This window comes from Aquarana catesbeiana, linkage group LG10, assembly GCF_042186555.1.
Source record: "Aquarana catesbeiana isolate 2022-GZ linkage group LG10, ASM4218655v1, whole genome shotgun sequence".
NCBI lineage: Eukaryota > Metazoa > Chordata > Amphibia > Anura > Ranidae > Aquarana > Aquarana catesbeiana.
In genome coordinates, this window is record NC_133333.1 from 13,298,815 (window position 1) to 13,320,337 (window position 21,523).

The following is a 21,523-nucleotide window of genomic DNA, read 5'->3' on the forward strand; positions in this document are numbered from 1 at the left end:
CCTATGATCGGCAGCTCCATCTAGAGGCCATAATGCAGTATCTTCCTGATTCACTCTGTTCTGCATGAATGAAAATTATTCCACCTAGAACACCAAGATTTCACAAAACTAATATATTTTTTTTTTATTTTGGTAAAAACCGGTTAATTTTGGTGAGCTGGGGGTTACTACTTAGCAGGGAATCAGCGAAGCTGGGGGTTACTACTGAGTGGGGGATCAGCGAAGCTGGGGGTTACTATTGAGTGGGGAATCAGCAGAGATGGGGGTTACTATTGAGTGGGGAATCAGCAGAGATGGGGGTTACTACTAAACAAGGGTACTAATAAGCTGGGGATTTACTGGGCTACTTAGCAGGGAATCAGTGAAGCTGGGGGCTACTAGTGGGTAAGGAATCATCAGCGCTGTGGGCTACTACTGAGTGGGGAATCAGCAGGGCTGTGGGTTACTACTGAGTGGGGAATCAGCAGGGCTGTGGGTTACTACTGAGTGGGGAATCAAAAGAGCTGGGGGTTACACCAGGGGCGGACTGACCATCAGGCACTTCGGACATGGACCGAGGGCCCGTGGTCAGTAGGGGGCCCCATGACAGCTTCCACTTCGATCTACCCGTCAATCACAGCTAGCTGATGGGTAGATCGGGTCCCGAATCACTGCTCCCTGCTAAGAGACTGCAGTGTAAACAGACCTCTCGTGATGCCCTCCTCCCCTCCTTCCCACCCCAGGTGCTTGGATTTGTCATCACCTCGGACGGACGAGAAGAGAGGAGGGGCCAGCGGGGAGGAGCGCATCACGAGAGATATGTTTACAGCCGCTTCCTACTACTCCACTACTCTGCATCTATTTAGGAAAGTACAGCAGCTTGTATGCTGTCCTGTGTCCCTCCATGTGCCCAGCATCCTGCTCTGTGTCCCTCTATGTGCCCAGTATCCTGCTCTGTGCCCCTCTATGTTCCCAGTATCCTGCTCTGTGCCCCTCTATATGCCCAGCATCCTGCTCTGTGCCCCTCTATGTGCCCAGCATCCTGCTCTGTGCCCCAAAGCCCTGAACGCTGCCCCATGCCCTATAGTCTACCCATACCCTGCTATCTGCCCCATGCCCTGATGTCTGTCCATGCCCTGCTGTCTGCCCCCATGCCTTCCTCTTTGCCCCCATGCCCTGCTCTGTGCCCCCATGCTCTGATGTGTACCCCATGCCCTGCTCTGTGCCCCATGCCTTGCTTTTTGCCCCCATGCCCTGCTCTTTGCCCCATGCTCTGATGTGTGCCCCCATGCCCTGCTCTGTGCCCCATGCCCTAACGTCTGCCCCATACTCTGATGTCTACCCCATGCCATGCTCTGTTCCCCCTTGCCCTGCTGAATACCCTATGCCCTGCTCCATGCCTCCATGCCCTGCTGTCTGCCCCCATGCCCTGCTGTCTGCCCCCATGCCCTGCTGTCTGCCCCCATGCCTTGCTCTTTGCCCCATGCCCTGCTCCTTGCCCCCATGCACTGATGTGTGCCCCCATGCCCTGCTGTCTGCCCCATGCCCTGTTCTGTGCCCCCATGCCCTGATGTCTGCCCCATGCTCTGATGTCCACCCCATGCCATGCTCTGTGCACCCTACGCCCTGCTCCATGCCCCCAGGCCCTGCTTTCTGCCCCCATGCCCTGCTGTCTGCTCCCATGCCCTGATGTCTGCCTCATGCCCTGCTGTCTGCCCCCATGCCCTGCTCTGTGCCCCATGCCCTGCTATCTGCCCCCATGCCTTGCTCTTTGCTCCATGCCCTGCTCTTTGCCCCCATGCTATGATGTGTGCCCCCATGCCCTGCTGTCTGCCCCATGCCCTGTTCTGTGCCCCCATTCCCTGATGTCTGCCCCATGCTCTGATGTCTACCCCATGCCATGCTCTGTGCACCCTATGCCCTGCTCCATGCCCCCATGCCCTGCTGTCTGCCCCCATGCCCTGAAGTCTGCTCCCATGTCCTGATGTCTGCCCCCATGCCCTGCTCTGTTCCCCCATGCCCTGCTGTCTGCCCCCATGCCCTGCTCCGTTCCCCTATGCCCTGCTCCATGCTCCTATGCCCTGGTCTGTGCCCCCATGCCCTGGTCTGTGCCCCATGTCTTGCTCTTTGCCCCATGCCCTGCTCTTTGCCCCCATGCTCTGATGTGTGCCCCCATGCCCTGCTTTGTGCCCCATGCCCTGACATCTGCCCCATGCTGTGATGTCTACCCCATGTCATGCTCTGTGCCCCATTGCCCTGCTCTGTGCCCACATGCCCTGCTGTCTACCCTATGCCCTCTCTGTGCCCCCATGCCCTGCTGTCTGCCCCCATGCCCTGCTGTCTGCCCCATGCCCTGATGTCTGCCCCTATGCCCTGACGTCTGCCCCCATGCCCTGCTGTCTGCCCCCATGCCTTGCTCTTTGCCCTATGCCCTGCTCTGTGCCCCCATGCCCTGCTGTCTGCCCCCATGCCCTGCTCCGTGCCCCCATGCCCTGCTCTGTGCTCCCATGCCCTGGTGTCTGCCCCACACCCTGCTCTGTGCCCCATGGCCTGCTGTCTGCCCCATGCCCAGCTGTCTGCCCCATGCTCTGATGTGTGCCCTCATGCCCTGCTGTCTGCCCCCATGATGTGCCCTATGATGTGTCCCATGACCTAGTGTGTGCCCCTTAATATGCCCTACTGTGTGCCCCATGATGTGCTCTATGGTGTGTCCTTGTGGAGTGCTCCATGATGTGTCCTACTGTGTGCCCCATTCCCTACTATGTGCCCCACTGTGTGCCCAATTCTCATGCAGCCCCCCTGGTACTTTCAGTGCAGCCCTACAAAAATTTGTTTTTTCCTATTGCCCTGTTATAGCAATGATCTCCAGCAGTCTCATATAATGTGTCTTCAGTCTATGACCATCTCTTGTATATAACAAAGTGACACAGAGATGTGTGATTGAGAATATCGGGTTTTATTAACAAGACAAACAGCTTCCCGTAGCAACCAGATGTATGTTTGCATATGCTAAACAATGACAGCGCAATTTGTATCTGATTATTTGCTACTCTGTACCTGATACAACTTAATAAATGTCCAATATCTATGTCTCCCCCTGCTGTTCAATCACAGTGATACAACATCAATGATTTTACATAGCTATGTCGCCCCCTGCTGTTTTTCCACAGTACTGCAATATTTTACAGTATAATTATATTTCCTAGAACTTGATCAATTTTTGTACAATACAGAACCATTTGTCTTTAAAGCGCACAATCTATTTTGATAAAAAATGATAAGAAACATAATCACATTTCATTCAGTGATGACTGACTTTAAAACACAGTAAACTAATTTTGCAATACAAAGACCTTTAAGCGGTATTAAACCCAAAAGCAAACATCTATTATATTGTAGACAGCGGAATTTCTTTTGGTGGTATTTGATCATCTCTATGGTTTTTATTTTTTGCGCTATAAACAAAAAAAGACCAACAATTTTGGAAAAAAAAATACATTATTTTGTATTTTTTGCTATAATAAATATCCCCGATTTTTTTTTTAAAAAAGCAAACGTTTTCCTCAGTTTAGTTCGATATGTATTCTTCTACATGTTTTTGTTAATATAAATCGCAATAAGCGTATATTGATTGGTTTGCACAAAAGTTATAGCGTCTACAAAATAGGGGATAGATTTATCTCATTTTATTATTATTATTTTTTTTTTTACTAGTAATGGCGGCGATCTGCGCTTTTTTATCATGACTGCGACATTATGGCGGACACATCGTACACTTTAGACACATTTTTGGGACGATTGACAATTATACAGCGATCGATGCTATAAAAATGCACTGAATACTGTATAAATGTCACTGGCAGGGAAGGGGTTAACACTAGGGGGGCGATCAGGGGGTTAACTGTGTTCCCTGACTGTGTGTTCTAACTGTAGGGGGAGGGGACTGACTATATGAGATGACAGATCGTGGTTCCTAGCTATTAGGAACTCACGATCTGTCACTCCTCAGAGAAGAGAACAGGGATTTGTGTGTTTACACACGCACACGGCCCTGTTCTGCCTCTCGTGCCCGCGCTCGCTCGTGGCCGGCGGTCATCCCGACTGTCGGCCACGAGCATCGGCACCCCCCGCAGTGCAGAGGTGCGTGCGCCTGCTATCCCGCTTAAAGAAGCCGACGTACAGCTACGACGGCTCGCGGGAACGTGCCGACCTGCCGTGATATAATGACGGCGGCTGGTCGGCAAGCGGTAAAACGTGTATATGTTAAGAATTCAATACTGTAATATTTCTTAATTTATACATTAATATAGGAAAGAACATTACATTAAAAGAGACCCCCCCCCCCTCTTCCTACTCTATAAACCTAACAATATATTCCATTTTTGGTTTTGAATTTAATACCGCTTTGAAACGACCACCAAAGGTATGGCCAACATTAAAACATATATAAAAACATATATATATATATATATATATGCAACTAGTATAAGTACCAGAGCCTGTCTTTATTTTAGCTTGCTGTAATCTTCTGCATTCTGAGAGGGAGGGAAATATTTCACAGGAAGCCTTTACCCTGTAAGGCCCGAGCTGGACGTTTATTTACTAGAGGGGCAATCCTGGGGAAGGACACAAGTGGGATTATTACCCCCCTCCAGAAGTACATATGTGCTCTTACAGAAACAGCCAGGAATGCATTGCAGGGTGCATATCTGGAGTTTGTTCACATTGCTGCATGTAGGAGGGCAGGCGGTCCCACACCGTTGGTACTCTTGATTTGGAGGGCACTCAGTGTCAGCAACTGAAAAGGGTCAAACAAAAAATAAAAGGTCTTATTAATGATTTTTTTTTTTTTAGACCAGCAAGATAAAGCTGCACTTTGACCTGCACTTACCCAGAGGAGAACCTACCTGTCCTACCTGTCCCACCTGTCCTACCTGTCCTGGGTGAATTTCAGTGAATTTCGGTGGCTGGATCTCTACCTTGGCATTCACAGGTCGGCTTACCAGCTGTGTGAGCTTTTCTAGACCTAGCGGGTATTTCACTAACGTTACGGGCAGCAGCAGACATCGAGGGGCCCCTGTACAAAGACTAATTCTTGCCCCCCGCCATTCAACTGCTGGCCAAGTAAGAACACTCATTCCCTGTGTATCTACCGACATCTACAATGTGTAGACTAAAGTGAACTTCCACCCACCTGAACCACATCTACTATAAGTGAGCTTCCACCCACCTGAACCACATCTAGTATATATGGGCCCCCAAAGTCACAGAGGGCCCTTGTACAGACACTAACACCAAGGGGACCCCTGTACGTAACCAATTACCTGAGTCACCATTCAACTATTGGCCAAGTAGGAACTCTTATTCCTTGTAGATAATCAAGAATGATGGACAGGGCCAAAACTAGGGGGGGGGCAGGGGGAGTCTGCCCCGGGCGCGGCATTGAGGGGAGGTGCCGCAGCTGGTACTGATCATCCGGCAGCAGCTGAAAGGCCGCTTCTCTTCCTCTACCCCCCGCTAGCATTCAGCTGCTGCAGGAGGAAAATACAGGGATCAGTACCTGTAAAAGCCGACCCAGCTGCCACTCCTGTTCCTGCCCCTTCTTCAGCTGACGACTTCCCTTCCCCCTCATCTGGTACCCCCTCCTCCCCCTGGCTAGATTGTGCAGTGCGGGCTGAATAAAGAAATGATCCTAAGCATGGAGAAGCTCATCATGCGATCAAGAAGACAGCCACACACAGTTGTAATATAACCTTCCTCTGCACTCGTTCTCCGGGTCTTTCCTTCCCCCGCTCTCCATCTAGATTCTCTGCAGCAGCAGACAGGGTGGAGAGCCGGGAAGGAAAGACCAGGAAAATGAGTGCCGGGGTAGCTTATTGTAGGATGAGGGGGAACCAGAGGAGCACAGGAGGGACCAGAGGAGCACCGGGGACCAGAGGAGCACCGGGGGAAAGAGAGGAGCACAGGGGGGACCAGAGGAGCACAGGAAGGACCAGAGGAGCACCAGGGACCAGAGGAGCACCGGGGGAACCAGAGGAGCACAGGGGGAACCAGAGGAGCACAGAGGGGACCAGAGGAGCACAGGGGGAACCAGAGGAGCACAAGAGGGATCAGAGGAGCACCGGGGACCAGAGGAGCACAGGGGGAACCAGAGGAGCACAGGGGAAACCAGAGGAGTACAGGAGGGACCAGAGGAGCACCGGGGACCAGAGGAGCACAGGGGGAACCAGAGGAGCACAGGGGGGGACCAGAGGAGCACAGGGGGAACCAGAGGAGCACAGGAGGGACCAGAGGAGCACCGGGGACCAGAGGAGCACAGGGGGAACCAGAGGAGCACAGGGGAAACCAGAGGAGCACAGGGGGGACCAGAGGAGCACAGGGGAACCAGAGGAGCACAGGGGAAACCAGAGGAGCACAAGGGGAACCAGAGGAGCACAGGGGGAACCAGAGGAGCACAAGAGGGACCAGAGGAGCACCGGGGACCAGAGGAGCACAGGGGGGACCAGAGGAGCACAGGGGGAACCAGAGGAGCACAGGGGAAACCAGAGGAGTACAGGAGGGACCAGAGGAGCACCGGGGACCAGAGGATCACAGGGGGAACCAGAGGAGCACAGGGGGGACCAGAGGAGCACTGGGGGAACCAGAGGAGCACAGGGGGAACCAGAGGAGCACAGGGGAAACCAGAGGAGCACAGGGGGAACCAGAGGAGCACAAGAGGGACCAGAGGAGCACCGGGGACCAGAGGAGCACAGGGGGAACCAGAGGAGCACAGGGGAAACCAGAGGAGTACAGGAGGGACCAGAGGAGCACCGGGGACCAGAGGATCACAGGGGGAACCAGAGGAGCACAGGGGGGACCAGAGGAGCACTGGGGGAACCAGAGGAGCACAGGGGGAACCAGAGGAGCGCAGGAGGGACCAGAGGAGCACCGGTGACCAGAGGAGCACAGGGGGAACCAGAGGAGCACAGGGGAAACCAGAGGAGCACAGGGGGGACCAGAGGAGCACAGGGGAACCAGAGGAGCACAGGGGAAACCAGAGGAGCACAGGGGGGAACCAGAGGAGCACAGGGGAAACCAGAGGAGCACAGGGGGAATTAGAGGAGCACAGGGGGGACCAGAGAAGCATGGGGGACCAGAGGAACAAAGGGGGGACCAGAGGAGCACAGGGGGGACCAGAAGAGCACAGGGGGGCCAGAGGATCTTGGGGGGAACCAGAGGAACACAGGGGGGACCAGAGGGACACAGGGGGGACCAGAGGAGCAAGGGGATAACCAGAGGAGCACGGAATGACAGAGGAGCATAGGGGGACCAGAGGAACAGGGGGAAAACAAAGGAGAATGGGGGGCACAAGAGGAGCATGGGGGAGACCAGAGGAGCACGGGGGGACCAGAGGAGCACAGGGGGACCATAGGAATAGGGAGGAAAACAGAGGAGTATGGGGGGCACAAGCGGCGTGCCGAACTGATTCTTTGCCCCGGGTGAAAGAATGTCTGTCTTCGCCACTGATGATGGAAGGTAGGGATACAGCTAAACGGGGACCTTGTTGCAGTAAGTGGGCTTAGCACTACATGACCATATAGTGTGACCAAACCCCCATATTTTTTGAATATGTTCAGGTGTTTTTAACTAGCCTTGCAGGAAATGTCATTCTTGAGTGTGTGCTGTAATATGTTTTGTACTGTTTGTAGGTCTTATAGCAGCACTATCTTGAATTTAAACGCATTGTAGGGTGTGCCCCCCAAATATGTTTTTGTAAACTACAACAAAATCATGCATGTGAATGTACTGTGGGGATGTAGATATCCATGGCAGCTCCTCCATGAGACTGGCGTAATCTCTGCAATATATAAAGGAAACAGCAGAGGGCGCCAACTAAGTGCAGTATATAAGAAAAGCCTTTATTAAAAAAAAAAACACAAGTGGCAACTTACATGATGCCTACAGATAAGAGCATGTAATCGAATTCTGGTGTCCTACACAGCTTCCTGGCTCCTGAAGGCACACCGAGGCTCAACAACAAATCGCACTGGGTGGATTGCATGCTCTTATATTTATGCATCTTGTAAGTTGCCACTTGTGGTTTTTAATAAAGTATTTTCTTATATACTGCACTTAGCTGGCGCCCTCTGCTGTTTCTTTACACTTATTCCCTGTGTATCTATTGACACCTAGACAGAAGTGAGCTCCCACCCACCTGACCCTAGTCTAGTATAAATGGGCCCCCAAAAGTCACAGAGGGCCCTTGTACAGCTGCACAGTGTGCACCATGGTATGTCTGCCCCTAAATACACCAAAGTCCCCTTCTATAGAGAGATCTTATGTTTATACACACCTGGTCCAGCATGAGTGAGTATGAAGGAGACTCCTGGAAAACACAAATTAATTTATGAATTAATTAAATAAATCAATATTTTAATTAATTCTTTTACCTAAAAAATATTACAAGAAAAAAGATAAAACACAAGAAAAAATACGAACATTTTAGGTATATTTAAAATATAAACTTTTTTCAATTAAATCTTCTCTGTTGAAAGCTAGAGAAAAAACAAGTTATGGCGGGAATGTCTAAAGGAGGGGTCCCTAGACTTCAACCCAGGGGCCGTTTGTGTCCCCCAAAGTAAATACTGCAAAGTAAATAATGACTTTGAGAGCCGTTCTATCACTCCGATGATCAGCGCTGGTGCCGGTGCCGGCATCTCAAATGCTCATCCAGAAGTTGTGGTTGCCTATGCAGTATAGAGACACCACACTCCCAACAGCCTGATATGTGATAGAAATAGGAAGTGACCTCAGCCTCTGCTCCTCCCAGGCCACATCGCCGACGCATTTTGCCCTGCCCCCAGAGCTTAGTTATAGTGCAATAAGTAAGCCTGGGGGTGGGGTGAAATGCGTCAGTAGGAGCTGAGGCGGAGGCAGCTTCCTATTTCTAGCACACATGTGGGGAGTGTGATGTCTCTATACCGCATAGGTAATCCCAAAGTAAGTGAGCTTTCTTATTCCATGCCAGGGAGCCCATGTGTAGAGTGTTCAGCACCTGGCACTCTATTACAGGCGGTATATTCCCAGCTGTGATGTCACAACAGGGAGCAGAGCACAACATGGAGTCTACAAGGAGGTAAGTGACCTCTCAGCACCAACTTACAGTCGTTTATTACTCCCACTGACACTAATGCCATGGTAAAGAGCATTTCATTACTTCCATTGACCACAATGCTGTAGGAAGGGGGTGCTGTTACAAATGGTGGGAGGGCTTTTATTACATCCAATAACCTCAATGCTGTGTGGGTTTAATAAATACAATGACCCCCAATTCTGGGAGGGGGGTTTATTACATCCAATGACCGCAATCCTGGGAGGGCTTTTATTACACCCAATGACCTCAATGCTGGGGGGACTTTTTATTACATCCAATAACCTCAATGCTGTGTGGGTTTAATAAATACAATGACCCCCAATTCTGGGAGGGGGGTTTATTACATCCAATGACCGCAATCCTGGGAGGGCTTTTATTACATCCAATGACCACAATGCTGGGGGGACTTTTATTACATCCAATGACCGCAATGCTGGAAGGGCTTTTATTACCCCCAATGACCCCAATGCTGGGGGGTCTTTGATTACATCCAATGACCCCAGTGGTGGGGGGTCTTTGATTTCATCCAATGACCCCAATGCTGGGAGGTCTTTGATTACATCCAATGACCCCAATGCTAGAAGGGCTTTTATTACACCCAATGACCCCAATGCTGGGGGGTCTTTGATTTCATCCAATGACCCCAATGCTAGGGGGTCTTTTATTACACCCAATGACCCCAATGCTAGAAGGGCTTTTATTACCCCCAATGACCCCAATGCTGGGGGGTCTTTGATTACATCCAATGACCCCAGTGCTGGGGGGGTCTTTGATTACATCCAATGACCCCAGTGCTGGGGGGGTCTTTGATTACATCCAATGACCCAAATGCTGGGAGGTCATTGATTACATCCAATGACCCAAATTCTGGGGGGGGGGGTCTTAATTACATCCAATGACCCCAGTGCTGGGGTGGTCTTGATTACCTCCAATTACTCCAATGTTGTGGGGTCTTTTTTTATAAGACGGGAGATGTTGTTTTTTATTAGTCTCACTGACCCCAATGCCAGGAAAGCAGGGTCTTTTATTACCCCCAACGACACTAATGTCAGGAGAGGGGGGTCTTTTATTACTCTCATTGACCCCAAATCCAGGAGAAGGGGGGGGTCATTATTATTCCCAATAATCCCAAGGTGGAGGGTGATCTTTTATTACTCCCATTAACACCAATTCTTGGGGTGGGGCTTTAATTAAACCCACTGACTCCAATGCTGGGAGGGGGGAGCTTTTTATTATACCATCTGACACCCGACATTATAAATTATGACTCACCAATTAGTACCAGCAGGAATCCAGAGGATGGCCCCATGACTAACAAAAGTTTATCAGTTTCCTGAAACAAAGAGAAAGGACAAGCACTACAGATGAGACACACAAAGATATTTAAACATTTATATTAAAATAACCACACTTGTGTTAATCTAGGATTGCAGAGAGAGAACGGGGAGGCTGTGCACACAGGTCCCGATAGGCTGGATGTTTATTGAGGGGTTATCAGCCCACTATAGGATAATAATTTGCATAGCCATGGTTACATTTATTCGCGAAATCCCTCTAGCGTTCTCTAGATTTGTTACATTGCATCTCTTCTTACAAAGACATATACTGTATATTTGCTGTGCTCCTCAGCTCCATCTAATGGCCATAATGTGGTATTTTATCCCAGCTCATCAGAAAAAGTACATTCTTAAGACCCGTACACACTATACGAACGTTCAGACGGTTTTCCTCGATGTTTCACAGCAAGTCGGAACTAAGGATAGAAATAATGTACGAAAAGTCTCATTTTTTTGTTTTTTTTTGTTTAGCTTACTAAACTTTTTTTCTATCTGCACAGAATGGATGTAATGGTCAAATGGCTCTGCTTATTTTTTTTTATTTTTTTTTTTTTGTTACATTGTATCTATTCTTACAAAGAAGAGATGTATTTGCTATGCTCTTTAGCTCCCTCTAGTGGCCATAATTTGGTATTTTATTACAGCCCATAATAAAAGTAAATGTGTACTCTCCCAGAAGAGACAATAGTTTACAAAACATTCTTTCTATTTGCTCAGAATGGATGTACTAACCAAATGGGACCTGCTTCATTTTTTTCTTTTGTTACATTGTATCTCTTCTTACAAAGATGTATGTATTTCCTATGCTCCTCAGCTCCAGAATGTGGTATTTTATCACAGCTTATAATAAAGTACCTTTGTGGTCAGAATAGAAAATAGTTTACTGAACATTCTTTCTATTTGCACAGAATGGATGTAATAGCCAAATGGCTCTGCTTATTTATTTTTATTTTTTTATTAAATTGTATCGCTTCTTATAAAGACTGAAGTATTTGTTATGCTCCTCAGCTCCATCTAGTGGCCAAAATGTGGCATTTTATTACAGCCCATAATAAAAGTACATTTGTACTCTCTCAAAGGAGAAAAAAGTTTACGGAACATTCTTTCTATTTGCACAGAATGGATGTAATAGCCAAATGGCTCTGCTTATTTATTTATTTATTTTATCTTATTAAAGCGGAGTTCCGCCCAATTTTTTTTTTTTTTTTAAAGTCAGCATACAAATACTGCAGCTGTTGACCTTTAAAATATGGACACTTACCTGTCCAGGGCGCCCGTTATGGCGGCACCCGAAGCTGATCTGTCCCTCGGCTCTCGGGTGGAGGCACCGCCATCTTTGGTAAGGGAATCAGGAAGTGAAGCCTCGCAGCTTCACAGCCTGGTTCCCTACTGCGCATGCACAAGTCGCGCTGCGCAATCCCACTGGTCCCTGCTGTCTTCTGGGACCTGTGTGCCTCCCGGAAGAGAGCGGGGGGTGGGGGACGGAGGAGGCGCCGGACATGGCGTAGATATCCGTGGCTATTTATGCCCGGAAGTGGGAGAAAATACCTGGATCAGACAGGTATCTGCTCCCCCCTCCCCCCCTGAAAGGTGCCAAATGTAAAACCGGAGGGGGGAGGATTCCGAAAAGCGGAAGTTCCATTGTTGGGTGGAACTCCGCTTTAAATTCTAAATTGTTTCTCTTCTTATAAAGACATGTGCTCCTCAGCTCCATCTAGTGGCCATAATGTGGTATTTTATCACAGCTTATAATAAAAGTACATTTGTACTCAGAATAGAAAATAGTCTACTGAGTGTTCTATCTATTTGTACAGAATGAATGTAATGGCCAAATGGCTCTGCTAGGGTTTTTTTTTTGTTTTTTTAGTTTTTTTTTTTTTTTTTTTAATAAACAAACCCCTTTGTGCATAGTAGATAATTCTAAGTCCCTCGCAATATCTAGAGCACTACCAGTCCCAGTGTCCACATAGCAGCCAATAATCTGAACAGAGCTACAAATCCCAGCACTCTCAGAAAGCAGCACACAGCCAACACAGAACTATAAGTCCCAGCACCCCTTAATGGTACAAAACAACACAATAGTGACAGAAGTGCAGCCTCTAGTAAGTACTCACAGAGAGCGATAGGACGGATCAGTCTGGGGGTTCGCTGTTCAGTGGGTATCTCCTTTCTGGTGATCGCACAGGAAAAACACACTGCCTGCTTTATATAGACCGGGGGGGGGGAGGGGGGGTACACAGACGGGAAGAAGGTTTGCTATAGAATGTTGCTGTACAACTACATAGTTGTTACGGTTGAAAAAACAGCCGTCCATCCAGTTCCGCCTGAGCCTGTGTGCGTGTGTCTGTGTGTGACTCTTATTTTGCATATCCTTGTGCATTGCCTTTCCTAAGAAACACATCTAAAAGTTTTTCTTTAATTTATCTACATTCCCCACTAACACCACCAACTGTGGAAGGGAGTTCCACATCCTCATTGTTCTAACAATAACACCAATCAAAAAATTGTGGCCAAAAAAAATCACCTTCAGTATTTACTTTCTGAAAAGGGGTCATTTTTGGGGTGTTTGTACTGTGTAGAAATGTTCTCAGGAAGAGTCAATGGAGTTTCTATATGTACCAAAAGCATCAAAGTTGAAGAAGAGGAAAATAAAACTGTTTTTTAGTGGGTTTTTTTTTTTTTGTGCTTTTTCTGCAATTAATAGGAAATCATCACTTAGGAACATTAATACTCCGAGTTAAAGTGGACCTCCCATCAGTGTTCATTTTATCGACTAAAATATTTTCATCGACTAAATACAACTAAAACAAAAACAACTGAGATGACTAAAATACGACTAAAACTAAAATGGCATTTTACTCAAAAGACTACAACTAAAACTAAATAGAAATTTAACGTCACAATTAACACTGCACTACCACATAAGGATATGTAGGGGGCATCTACTAAGCCCTAAAAGAAAAAAAAAAATAAGAAAAAGGCTTTTCTTACTTTTTTTCTTAATATTTAACCACATGCCAACCAGCGCATGACGATATACGTTGGCACAATGGCACAGCTGGGCAAATGGGTGTACAGGTACGTCCCCTTTAAATTGCGGCATTGTGAGCACGACCGCGCGACGCGTACTTCGTGACCGTGCCCGCGGGTACCGCAGACTCGATGTCCGCCGGAGGCCGGCGGTCGTGTCACGGAGCGGCAGAACAGGGAGATGCCTTTGTAAACAGGGCATTTCCCCGTTCTGCGTAGTGACATGACAGACATCACTGCTGCCTGTCAGTGATCGCTGTCATGTGAGTGGAAGCCCATCCCCCTCACAGTTAGAATCACTCCCTAGGACACACTTAACCCCTTGATCGCCCCCTAGTGTTTAACCCCTTCCCTGCTGGTGTCATTTACACAGTAATCAGTGCATTTTTATGGCACTGATCGCTGTATAAATGATAATGGTCCAAAAATAGTGTCAAAAGTGTCCGAATGTCGCAGTCACAATAAAAATCACAGATCCCCCCCATTACTAATTAAAAAATAGGTAGGTTAGTGAAGTGGTCAGTGTAGGAATCAGGTAGGTTAGTGTAGTGGTCAGGTAGGTTAATGTAGTGGTCAGTGTAGGAATCGGGTAGGTTAATGTAGGAATCAGGTAGGTTAGTGTAGTGAACAGTGTAGGAATCAGGTAGGTTAGTGTGGTGGTCAGTTTAGGAATTAGGTAGGTTAGTGTAGTGCTCAGTGTAGGAATCAGGTAGGTTAGTGCAGTGGTCAGTGTAGGAATCAGGTTGGTCAGTGTAGTGGACAGTTAAGTTAGTGTAGTGGTCAGTGTAGGAATCAGGTAGGTTAGTGTAGTGGTCAGTGTAGGAATCAGGTAGGTTAGTGTAGTGGTCAGTGTAGAAATCAGGTTGGTCAGTGTAGTGGACAGTTAGGTTAGTGTTGCGGTCAGTGTAGGAATCAGGTTGGTCAATGAAGGAATCAGGTTGGTCAGTGTAAGAATCAGGTTGGTCAGTGTAGGAATCAGGTTGGTCAGTGTAGGAATCAGGTTGGTCAGTGAAGTAATCAGGTTGGTCAGTGTAGGAATCAGGTTGGTCAGTGTAGGAATCAGGTTGGTCAGTAAAGGAATCAGGTTGGTCAGTGCAGGAATCAGGTTGGTCAGTGCAGGAATCAGGTTGGTCAGTGTAGGAATCAGGTTGGTCAGTGCAGGAATCAGGTTGGTCAGTGCAGGAATCAGGTTGGTCAGTGAAGGAATCAGGTTGGTCAGTGTAGGAATCAGGTTGGTCAGTGCAGGAATCAGGTTGGTCAGTGTAGGAATCAGGTTGGTCAGTGAAGTAATCAGGTTGGTCAGTGTAGGAATCAGGTTGGTCAGTGTAGGAATCAGGTTGGTCAGTGCAGGAATCAGGTTGGTCAGTGCAGGAATCAGGTTGGTCAGTGCAGGAATCAGGTTGGTCAGTGAAGGAATCAGGTTGGTCAGTGTAGGAATCAGGTTGGTCAGTGCAGGAATCAGGTTGGTCAGTGCAGGAATCAGGTTGGTCAGTGCAGGAATCAGGTTGGTCAGTGAAGGAATGAGGTTGGTCAGTGTAGGAATCAGGTTGGTCAGTGAAGGAATCAGGTTGGTCAGTGTAGGAATCAGGTTGGTCAGTGTAGTGGACAGTTAAGTTAGTGTAGTGGTCAGTGTAGGAATCAGGTAGGTTAGTGTAGTGGTCAGTATAGGAATCAGGTTGGTCAGTGTAGGAGTCAGGTTGGTGAGTGTAGGAATCAGGTTGGTCAGTGTAGGAATCAGGTTGGTCAGTGTAGGAATCAGGTTGGTCAGTGTAGGAATCAGGTTGGTCAATGTAGGAATCAGGTTGGTCAGTGTAGGAATCAGGTTGGTCAGTGTAGGAATCAGGTTGGTCAGTACTATTGTATTAGTGGAAGGGACTCGGGGAGTGCTAAAAGTCTGCAGGTTAGGGGGCTCAAATTACTTCCCTTGCCCCGGGCACTGACAACTCACGCTACGCCACTGGTGATAGGACATAATTTTATTACACAAAATATGGCAAATGTTTCCCACATTCATACAGCAAAGTTTTTTTATACATAGACCCCTGTAGTGCACCTGTTGCTTTACCTCTTATAGGAGCGGGATTACTTCTTGTACATTCGTCAAGCTATGCCCCCCAAAAAAATCCTGTTAGGCAAAAGATTTTGCAATTATTTGTTTCAGTTTCAGAGAGATGTTGTAATATTTATGTACATTTCTATATGTCATTCCTTCCCATTCTCCAGTAGGAAGACATTGTTTAAAAGTGCAGTAAATGCAACTCAACCGTTAAAGACACAGCAAGGTGTGAAGTGAACAAAGTGATCTTTCAGGTTTGTGGCCCTTCTGGAAAATCCGGAGGCGTAACCTGTCTCCTTTCTGGAACTTACGCACGTACTGTATAAAAATAAAAATTGTGCGGTATTTTAAGATCCATGGTGGATCCATAAATCAATAAATATTTATTTTAACTGAAAACTATGGTCTCTTTTGGTACCTTTTCATGTCTATATTTTTTTTTGTTCTGTTTGTATTTATTAACCACTTCAGCCCCGGAAGATTTGGCTGCTCAATGACCAGGCCATTTTTTGCGATACGGCACTCCGTCGCTTTAACTGACAATTGCGCGGCCGTGCGACGCTGTACCCAAACAAAACTGACGTCTTTTTTTTCCCCACAAATGGAGCTTCCTTTTAGTGGTATTTGATCATCTCTGCGGTTTTTATTTTTTGCGCTATAAACAAAAAAAGAGCGACAATTTTGAAAAAAACACTATTTTGTACTTTTTGCTATAATAAATATCCCCAATTTCTTTTAAAAAAGCCAATTTTTTCCTCAGTTTAGGCCGATATGTATTCTTCTACATATTTTTGGTAATAAAAATTGCAATAAGTGTATATTGATTGGTTTACATATTTTTGGGACCATTGACAATTATACAGTGATCGGTGCTATAAAAAGGCACTGATTACTGTGTAAATGTCACTGGCAGGGAAGGAGTTAAGACTAGGGGGCGATCAAGGGGTTAAATGTGTTCCCTCATGTTTGTTTCAACTGTCGGGGGGATGGGACTGACTAGAGGAGATGACAGATCGTTGTTCTTAGCTAGTAGGAACACACGATCTGTCTCTCCTCTCCTCACAGAACAGGAACGTGTGTGTTTACACACACATGTCCCTGTTCTGGCTCTTGTGCCCGCGATCGAGCGTGGCCTGCGGTCATTGCGACCGCCGGCCACGCGCATCGGCACCCCTTCTGGCGACGTGCACCTGCTATTCCCACTTTAAGGGACTGACGTACAGCTACGATGGTTCGCGGGAACGTACCAATCTTCCACAGTATAATGACGGCGTCTGGTCGGTAAGTGGTTAAAGTGTTACTAAACCCACAACAGTATAATCAGTCTGTATATGCAGTAAAGCATGCTTGTTATGCTCACTGTGGAACCTAAGGGGTCAAGCCTCTGCATTGTGTAAAAAAGCTGTTTCATCCGGTTTTCTCTAATTATTCCCTTCTTCCACTGTCCCCAATCTATCTGTTAATAGAACAGAGCCTTGGGGGCAATCTGCACATGCTCAGTATAGCTAAATAGTTTTTCTTTTTCTTGGAGAGTGCATGTGGTCATCACAGGGCCAATCAGCACTGTCCAGACAGAGAGTCAGTGGTCCTGCAGCCTCCTAGGATAGTCAGAGGAGAATGAAAACTCCTCCTACAAGCTTTAACCTGACACTGATAGAAGTCAGAAGACTGCTATATACTGCTGATGAGAAAAGGTATTTAGCAGTTTATATTTACTAAAAGAATTGCATTTTCATGTTCTGTGTACTGCGGGAGACCAGATATAGTGACTGCAGGTTCCTGGGTTTAGTAACACTTTAAATGGCTGTGGTACCAGGTTACCCTGTATTTATTTGTGTCTTGAGGTTAAACTTGACTATATGAAGACAATGTCAGATGGACCTTGTACTAACAATTACTACCATATCTCTAATTTCCTGTACAGCAGTGTCTAAATAGGAATGTTCAGTCCAATAGGCACCAGAGTTATACCCGGCGCACTCAAGAATCAGCCCTCAGTAACAGGCCTGGTCAGCCATCATGGCTGAATCTAGGGGTATTCTTGTGGGGGGGCATAGGGCACAGGTATGCCCCCACCCCCCCCCCCACCCCCCCATCCCAGATCTGTGAAAGTGAATCCACTGATCCATGAGCCAGTTTGATGTGAGCAATTGGTGTAAGCTGGCACTCTAATTGTGACAATCCATGTAAGGGGGCACTGTGATGGGGATACCTGATGTATGAGGGGACTCTTATGGGGACATCTGATGTAAGGGGGCACGTTGATGGGGACCCTGATGTAAGAGGTCACTCTGATGGGGACCCTAATGTAAGGGGGCATTCTGATGGGGACCCTGATGTAATGGGGCACTTTAATGGAGACCATGATATAATGGGGCACTCTGATGGGGACCATAATGTAAGGGGGTACTCTAATGGAGACCATGATGTAAGGGGGCACTCTGATGGAGACCCTAATGTAAGGGGGCACTCTAATGGGGACCATGATGTAAGGGGGCACTCTAATGGAGACCATGATGTAAGGGGGCACTCTAATGGAAGCCATGATGTAAGGGGGCACACTGATGGAGACCCTAATGTAAGGGGGCACTCTAATGAAAACTGTGATGTAAGAGGGCATTCTGACAGAGACCCTGATGTAAGAGGGCACTCTGATGAAGACCATAATGTAAGAGGGCACTCTGATGGAGACCATAATGTAAGGGGCACTCTAATGGAGACCATGATGTAAGGGGGCACTCTGATGGAGTCCGTAATGTAAGGGGCACTCTAATGGAGACCATGATGTAAAAGAGAACTCTGATGGAGACCATAATGTAAGGGGGCATTCTGACGGAGACCCTGATGTAAATGGCACTCTAATGGAATCCAGGATGTAAGGGGGCACTGTGATGCAATTTTCATTTTATTTAATTATTTTTACTTATTTTGAGACAATCATTTATTTTATTTATTTTGATACAATTTAATTTTTATAAAACTGTTTAATTTTTTTTTTGCACTTAGCTTTATTGCTATCACAAAGGGCCTAATAAGCCCCTTTGTGATAGCATTGTCAGGTGACAGGTACTCTTTATAGAGAGAGGGGTCTAGTAGACCCCCAATAACTCCCCTGTCCTTTACTGCAACTAATTAAACACAAATTGTGCTTGATTAGCTGCTTTCCTGGCCACAGTAACCAAAAAATTACAACTCTGAAACTGTAAGTGACAAAATGCTTGTCACTTTCAGGTTCCATTAGTCATAGTGGAGTTTGGGGAATGGATGTTTCTTGATCTCCTTCTTCCCTGTCTGGCCACTTTACCAGGGTCCTGGGTTCCCCAGAGGAACAAAAGAACCGCTATGGGCGGCGTCAGGCAGTGACAGCAGTAGGATTTTGGCTTTCATTCTCACTACCAGAAAAATGATTGGGGGCTGTAGAGCTGCCTGGATCACTTTTACTAAACAGCCAATCACTGGCTGAAAAAAATGACACCAAGCAGATGCAGCTATGAGCTAGTTTTAACCGCTTCAAGTCCAGGATTTGGGGATGTAAAGAACCCTTTTCCCTTAGAGCACCAATGTAAGATCTTCTTCTCCTACAGATCTGGAATGTGGGGACCTCTTTATTCCATGGGTCACTAATGTAAGAAATCTATCTTCCACAGATCATCAATGTAAGGACCTCATCTCCCATGGATCACCAATATAAGGACCTCTTCTCCCACAGATCCCAAATGTAAGGACATCTTCTCCTGCAGATCACCAACGCAAGGACTTCTCCCACAAATCATCAATGTAAGGAACTCTTCTTCCAGAGATCATCAATGTAAGGACCTCTTCTTCCACAGATCATACATGTAAGGACCTCATCTCCCATGGATCACCAATATAAGGACCTTTTCTCCCACAGATCCCCAATGTAAGGACCTCTTCTCCCGCAGATCACGAATGTAAGGACCTCTCATCCCGCAGATCACCAACGCGAGGACTTCTTCTCTCACAAATTCTTCCAGAGATCACCAATGCAAGGACCTCTTCTACAGATTATCAGTGTAAGGACATATTCTCCCACAGGTCACCAATGCAGGGGAACTCGTCTTCTACTGATCACCAATGTGAAGGGCTTTTCTCCCATGTAAAGGAACATTTCTTCACTGACAACTAATCTAAAGGGGCCCTTCTCCGCTGGCCATGGATGTAAAGGAGCCTTCTCCTCTGATCACCAATCTAAGGAAGCATTTATGCATTGACCACTAATTTTAGGGTCCATTAATATTTAGGTTATGGTTGGAGGGCAAAGTACTCCTTTGCTGAACACTACTGGTGCACATAGTTGATGTACAGATAAAGGTATGTTCAGATATTTTGTCATTGCCTTGGGCTCACTGTGCCTTGATTTCACCTATTACCCCATCCAATGAGTTTATGAAAGGAGATAACCATTGTAAGTTAAAGCATTGTGCTGTTTGAAGATTAATTATTTGTTTGCCAAAGAGCTGATTCATCACCGGAGGTTGTAATTAGCATTTAAATGTACTTCATGTCTTGCAACTTTTCCTTTCAGTTTATTGCTTGGATCTAAATAACCCAGCAATGACTTCTGATCCTTTGTACACTCCATTTCTGTGAATATTACTTTGCATTATTATTATTATCGTGTTTTGTTGATAAAGTTCCGACATTTCAAGAAGAGCTACACATCAAATTATGAAGGTGACTTTCTACCCACTGCGTACAAACTCCACAGGGTTGTTACCCGTTTATTATATTTGAGATTTAATTTCTTCCAGATATGATTTGGGGTTAAATGAGAGTTCTTTGACCATGAGTGAAAGCTTTAACACAATAACAAAAATGTATTGGTATATAGTAAAGTAGGCCTAGACTAATACACATCAAGCTATCTAATTGTACAGGAAAAGGGTAAAAATCATGGATTACATGAAGGAATACAGAGTATATTCCTTAGAACATTAATCTACAAACAGTAGGACAGAAAATACATAAGACCAACATATTTAGATACAAGTACAAGGGAGATTTCCCATATTTACCATTCCCATAGAGGTTCCATTCACGTGACTGCTCTGCCATAGAGTGTGTGTTTCCCTCCCATCTAGTCTGTGTATATCATTACAGGCTGATGCCTCATTGGTTGGCATGGCGTGGCTCTGATTGGTGGGCTTCCCTATTCCTGGTTCAGGATATGTTTTGACTACGTTTGTTCTATTTACTTTTATTATTAAACAAGTGGGATTTAACTGTAATTCTGTCTCGGTCTGATACATGGTTTCTGACACCACCAATGTAAGGAGCATTCTTTCCAATGATCACCAATGTAAGGAGAATTCTTCCCACTGATCACCAATGTAAGGAACATTCTTCTCACTGATCACCAATGTAAGGGACATTCTTCCCACTGACCACCAATGTAAGAAGCATTCTCCTCACTGATCACCAATGTAAGGAACATTCTTCTCACTGATCACCAACGTAAGGGACATTCTTCTCACTGATCACCAATGTAAGGGACATTCTTTCCACTGATCACCAATGTAAGGGACATTCTTCTCACTGATCACCAATGTAAGGAACATTCTTCCCACTGATCACCAATGTAAGGGACATTCTTCCCACTGATCACCAATGTAAGGGACATTCTTCCCACTGATCACCAATGTAAGGAACATTCTTCCCACTGATCACCAATGTAAGGGACATTCTTCTCACTGATCACCAATGTAAGGAACATTCTTCTCACTGATCACCAATGTAAGGAGCATTCTCCTCACTGATCACCAATGTAAGGGGCATTCTTCCCTCTGGTCACCAATGTAAGGAGCATTCTTCCCACTGATCACCAATGTAAAGAGCATTCTTCTCACTGATCACCAATGTAAGGAACATTCTTCCCACTGATCACCAATGTAAGGAACATTCTTCCCACTGATCACCAATGTAAGGAACATTCTTCCTACTGATCACCAATGTAAGGATCATTCTTCT

The 21,523-nt window shown here is 46.5% G+C and overlaps 1 protein-coding gene and 1 long non-coding RNA gene across 2 annotated transcripts; both read right to left on the bottom strand.

Annotated features, from left to right (window-relative positions):
• Positions 1-2,919: 2,919 nt before the first annotated feature.
• Positions 2,920-12,654, bottom strand: LOC141110352 (uncharacterized). The gene is made up of 4 exons (XR_012236279.1): positions 12,564-12,654; positions 10,385-10,445; positions 8,312-8,344; positions 2,920-4,777 (listed from the first exon to the last, which is right to left on the bottom strand). It is a non-coding gene; the product is annotated as an uncharacterized lncRNA (long non-coding RNA).
• LOC141110350 (uncharacterized) lies at positions 4,793-7,119 on the bottom strand. The gene is made up of 2 exons (XM_073601651.1): positions 5,210-7,119; positions 4,793-5,173 (listed from the first exon to the last, which is right to left on the bottom strand). Exon 1 carries the CDS (start codon positions 7,103-7,105, stop codon positions 5,780-5,782), a length of 1,326 nt encoding a protein of 441 aa, XP_073457752.1. The 5' UTR covers positions 7,106-7,119; the 3' UTR covers positions 4,793-5,173; positions 5,210-5,779.
• Positions 12,655-21,523: the final 8,869 nt, after the last annotated feature.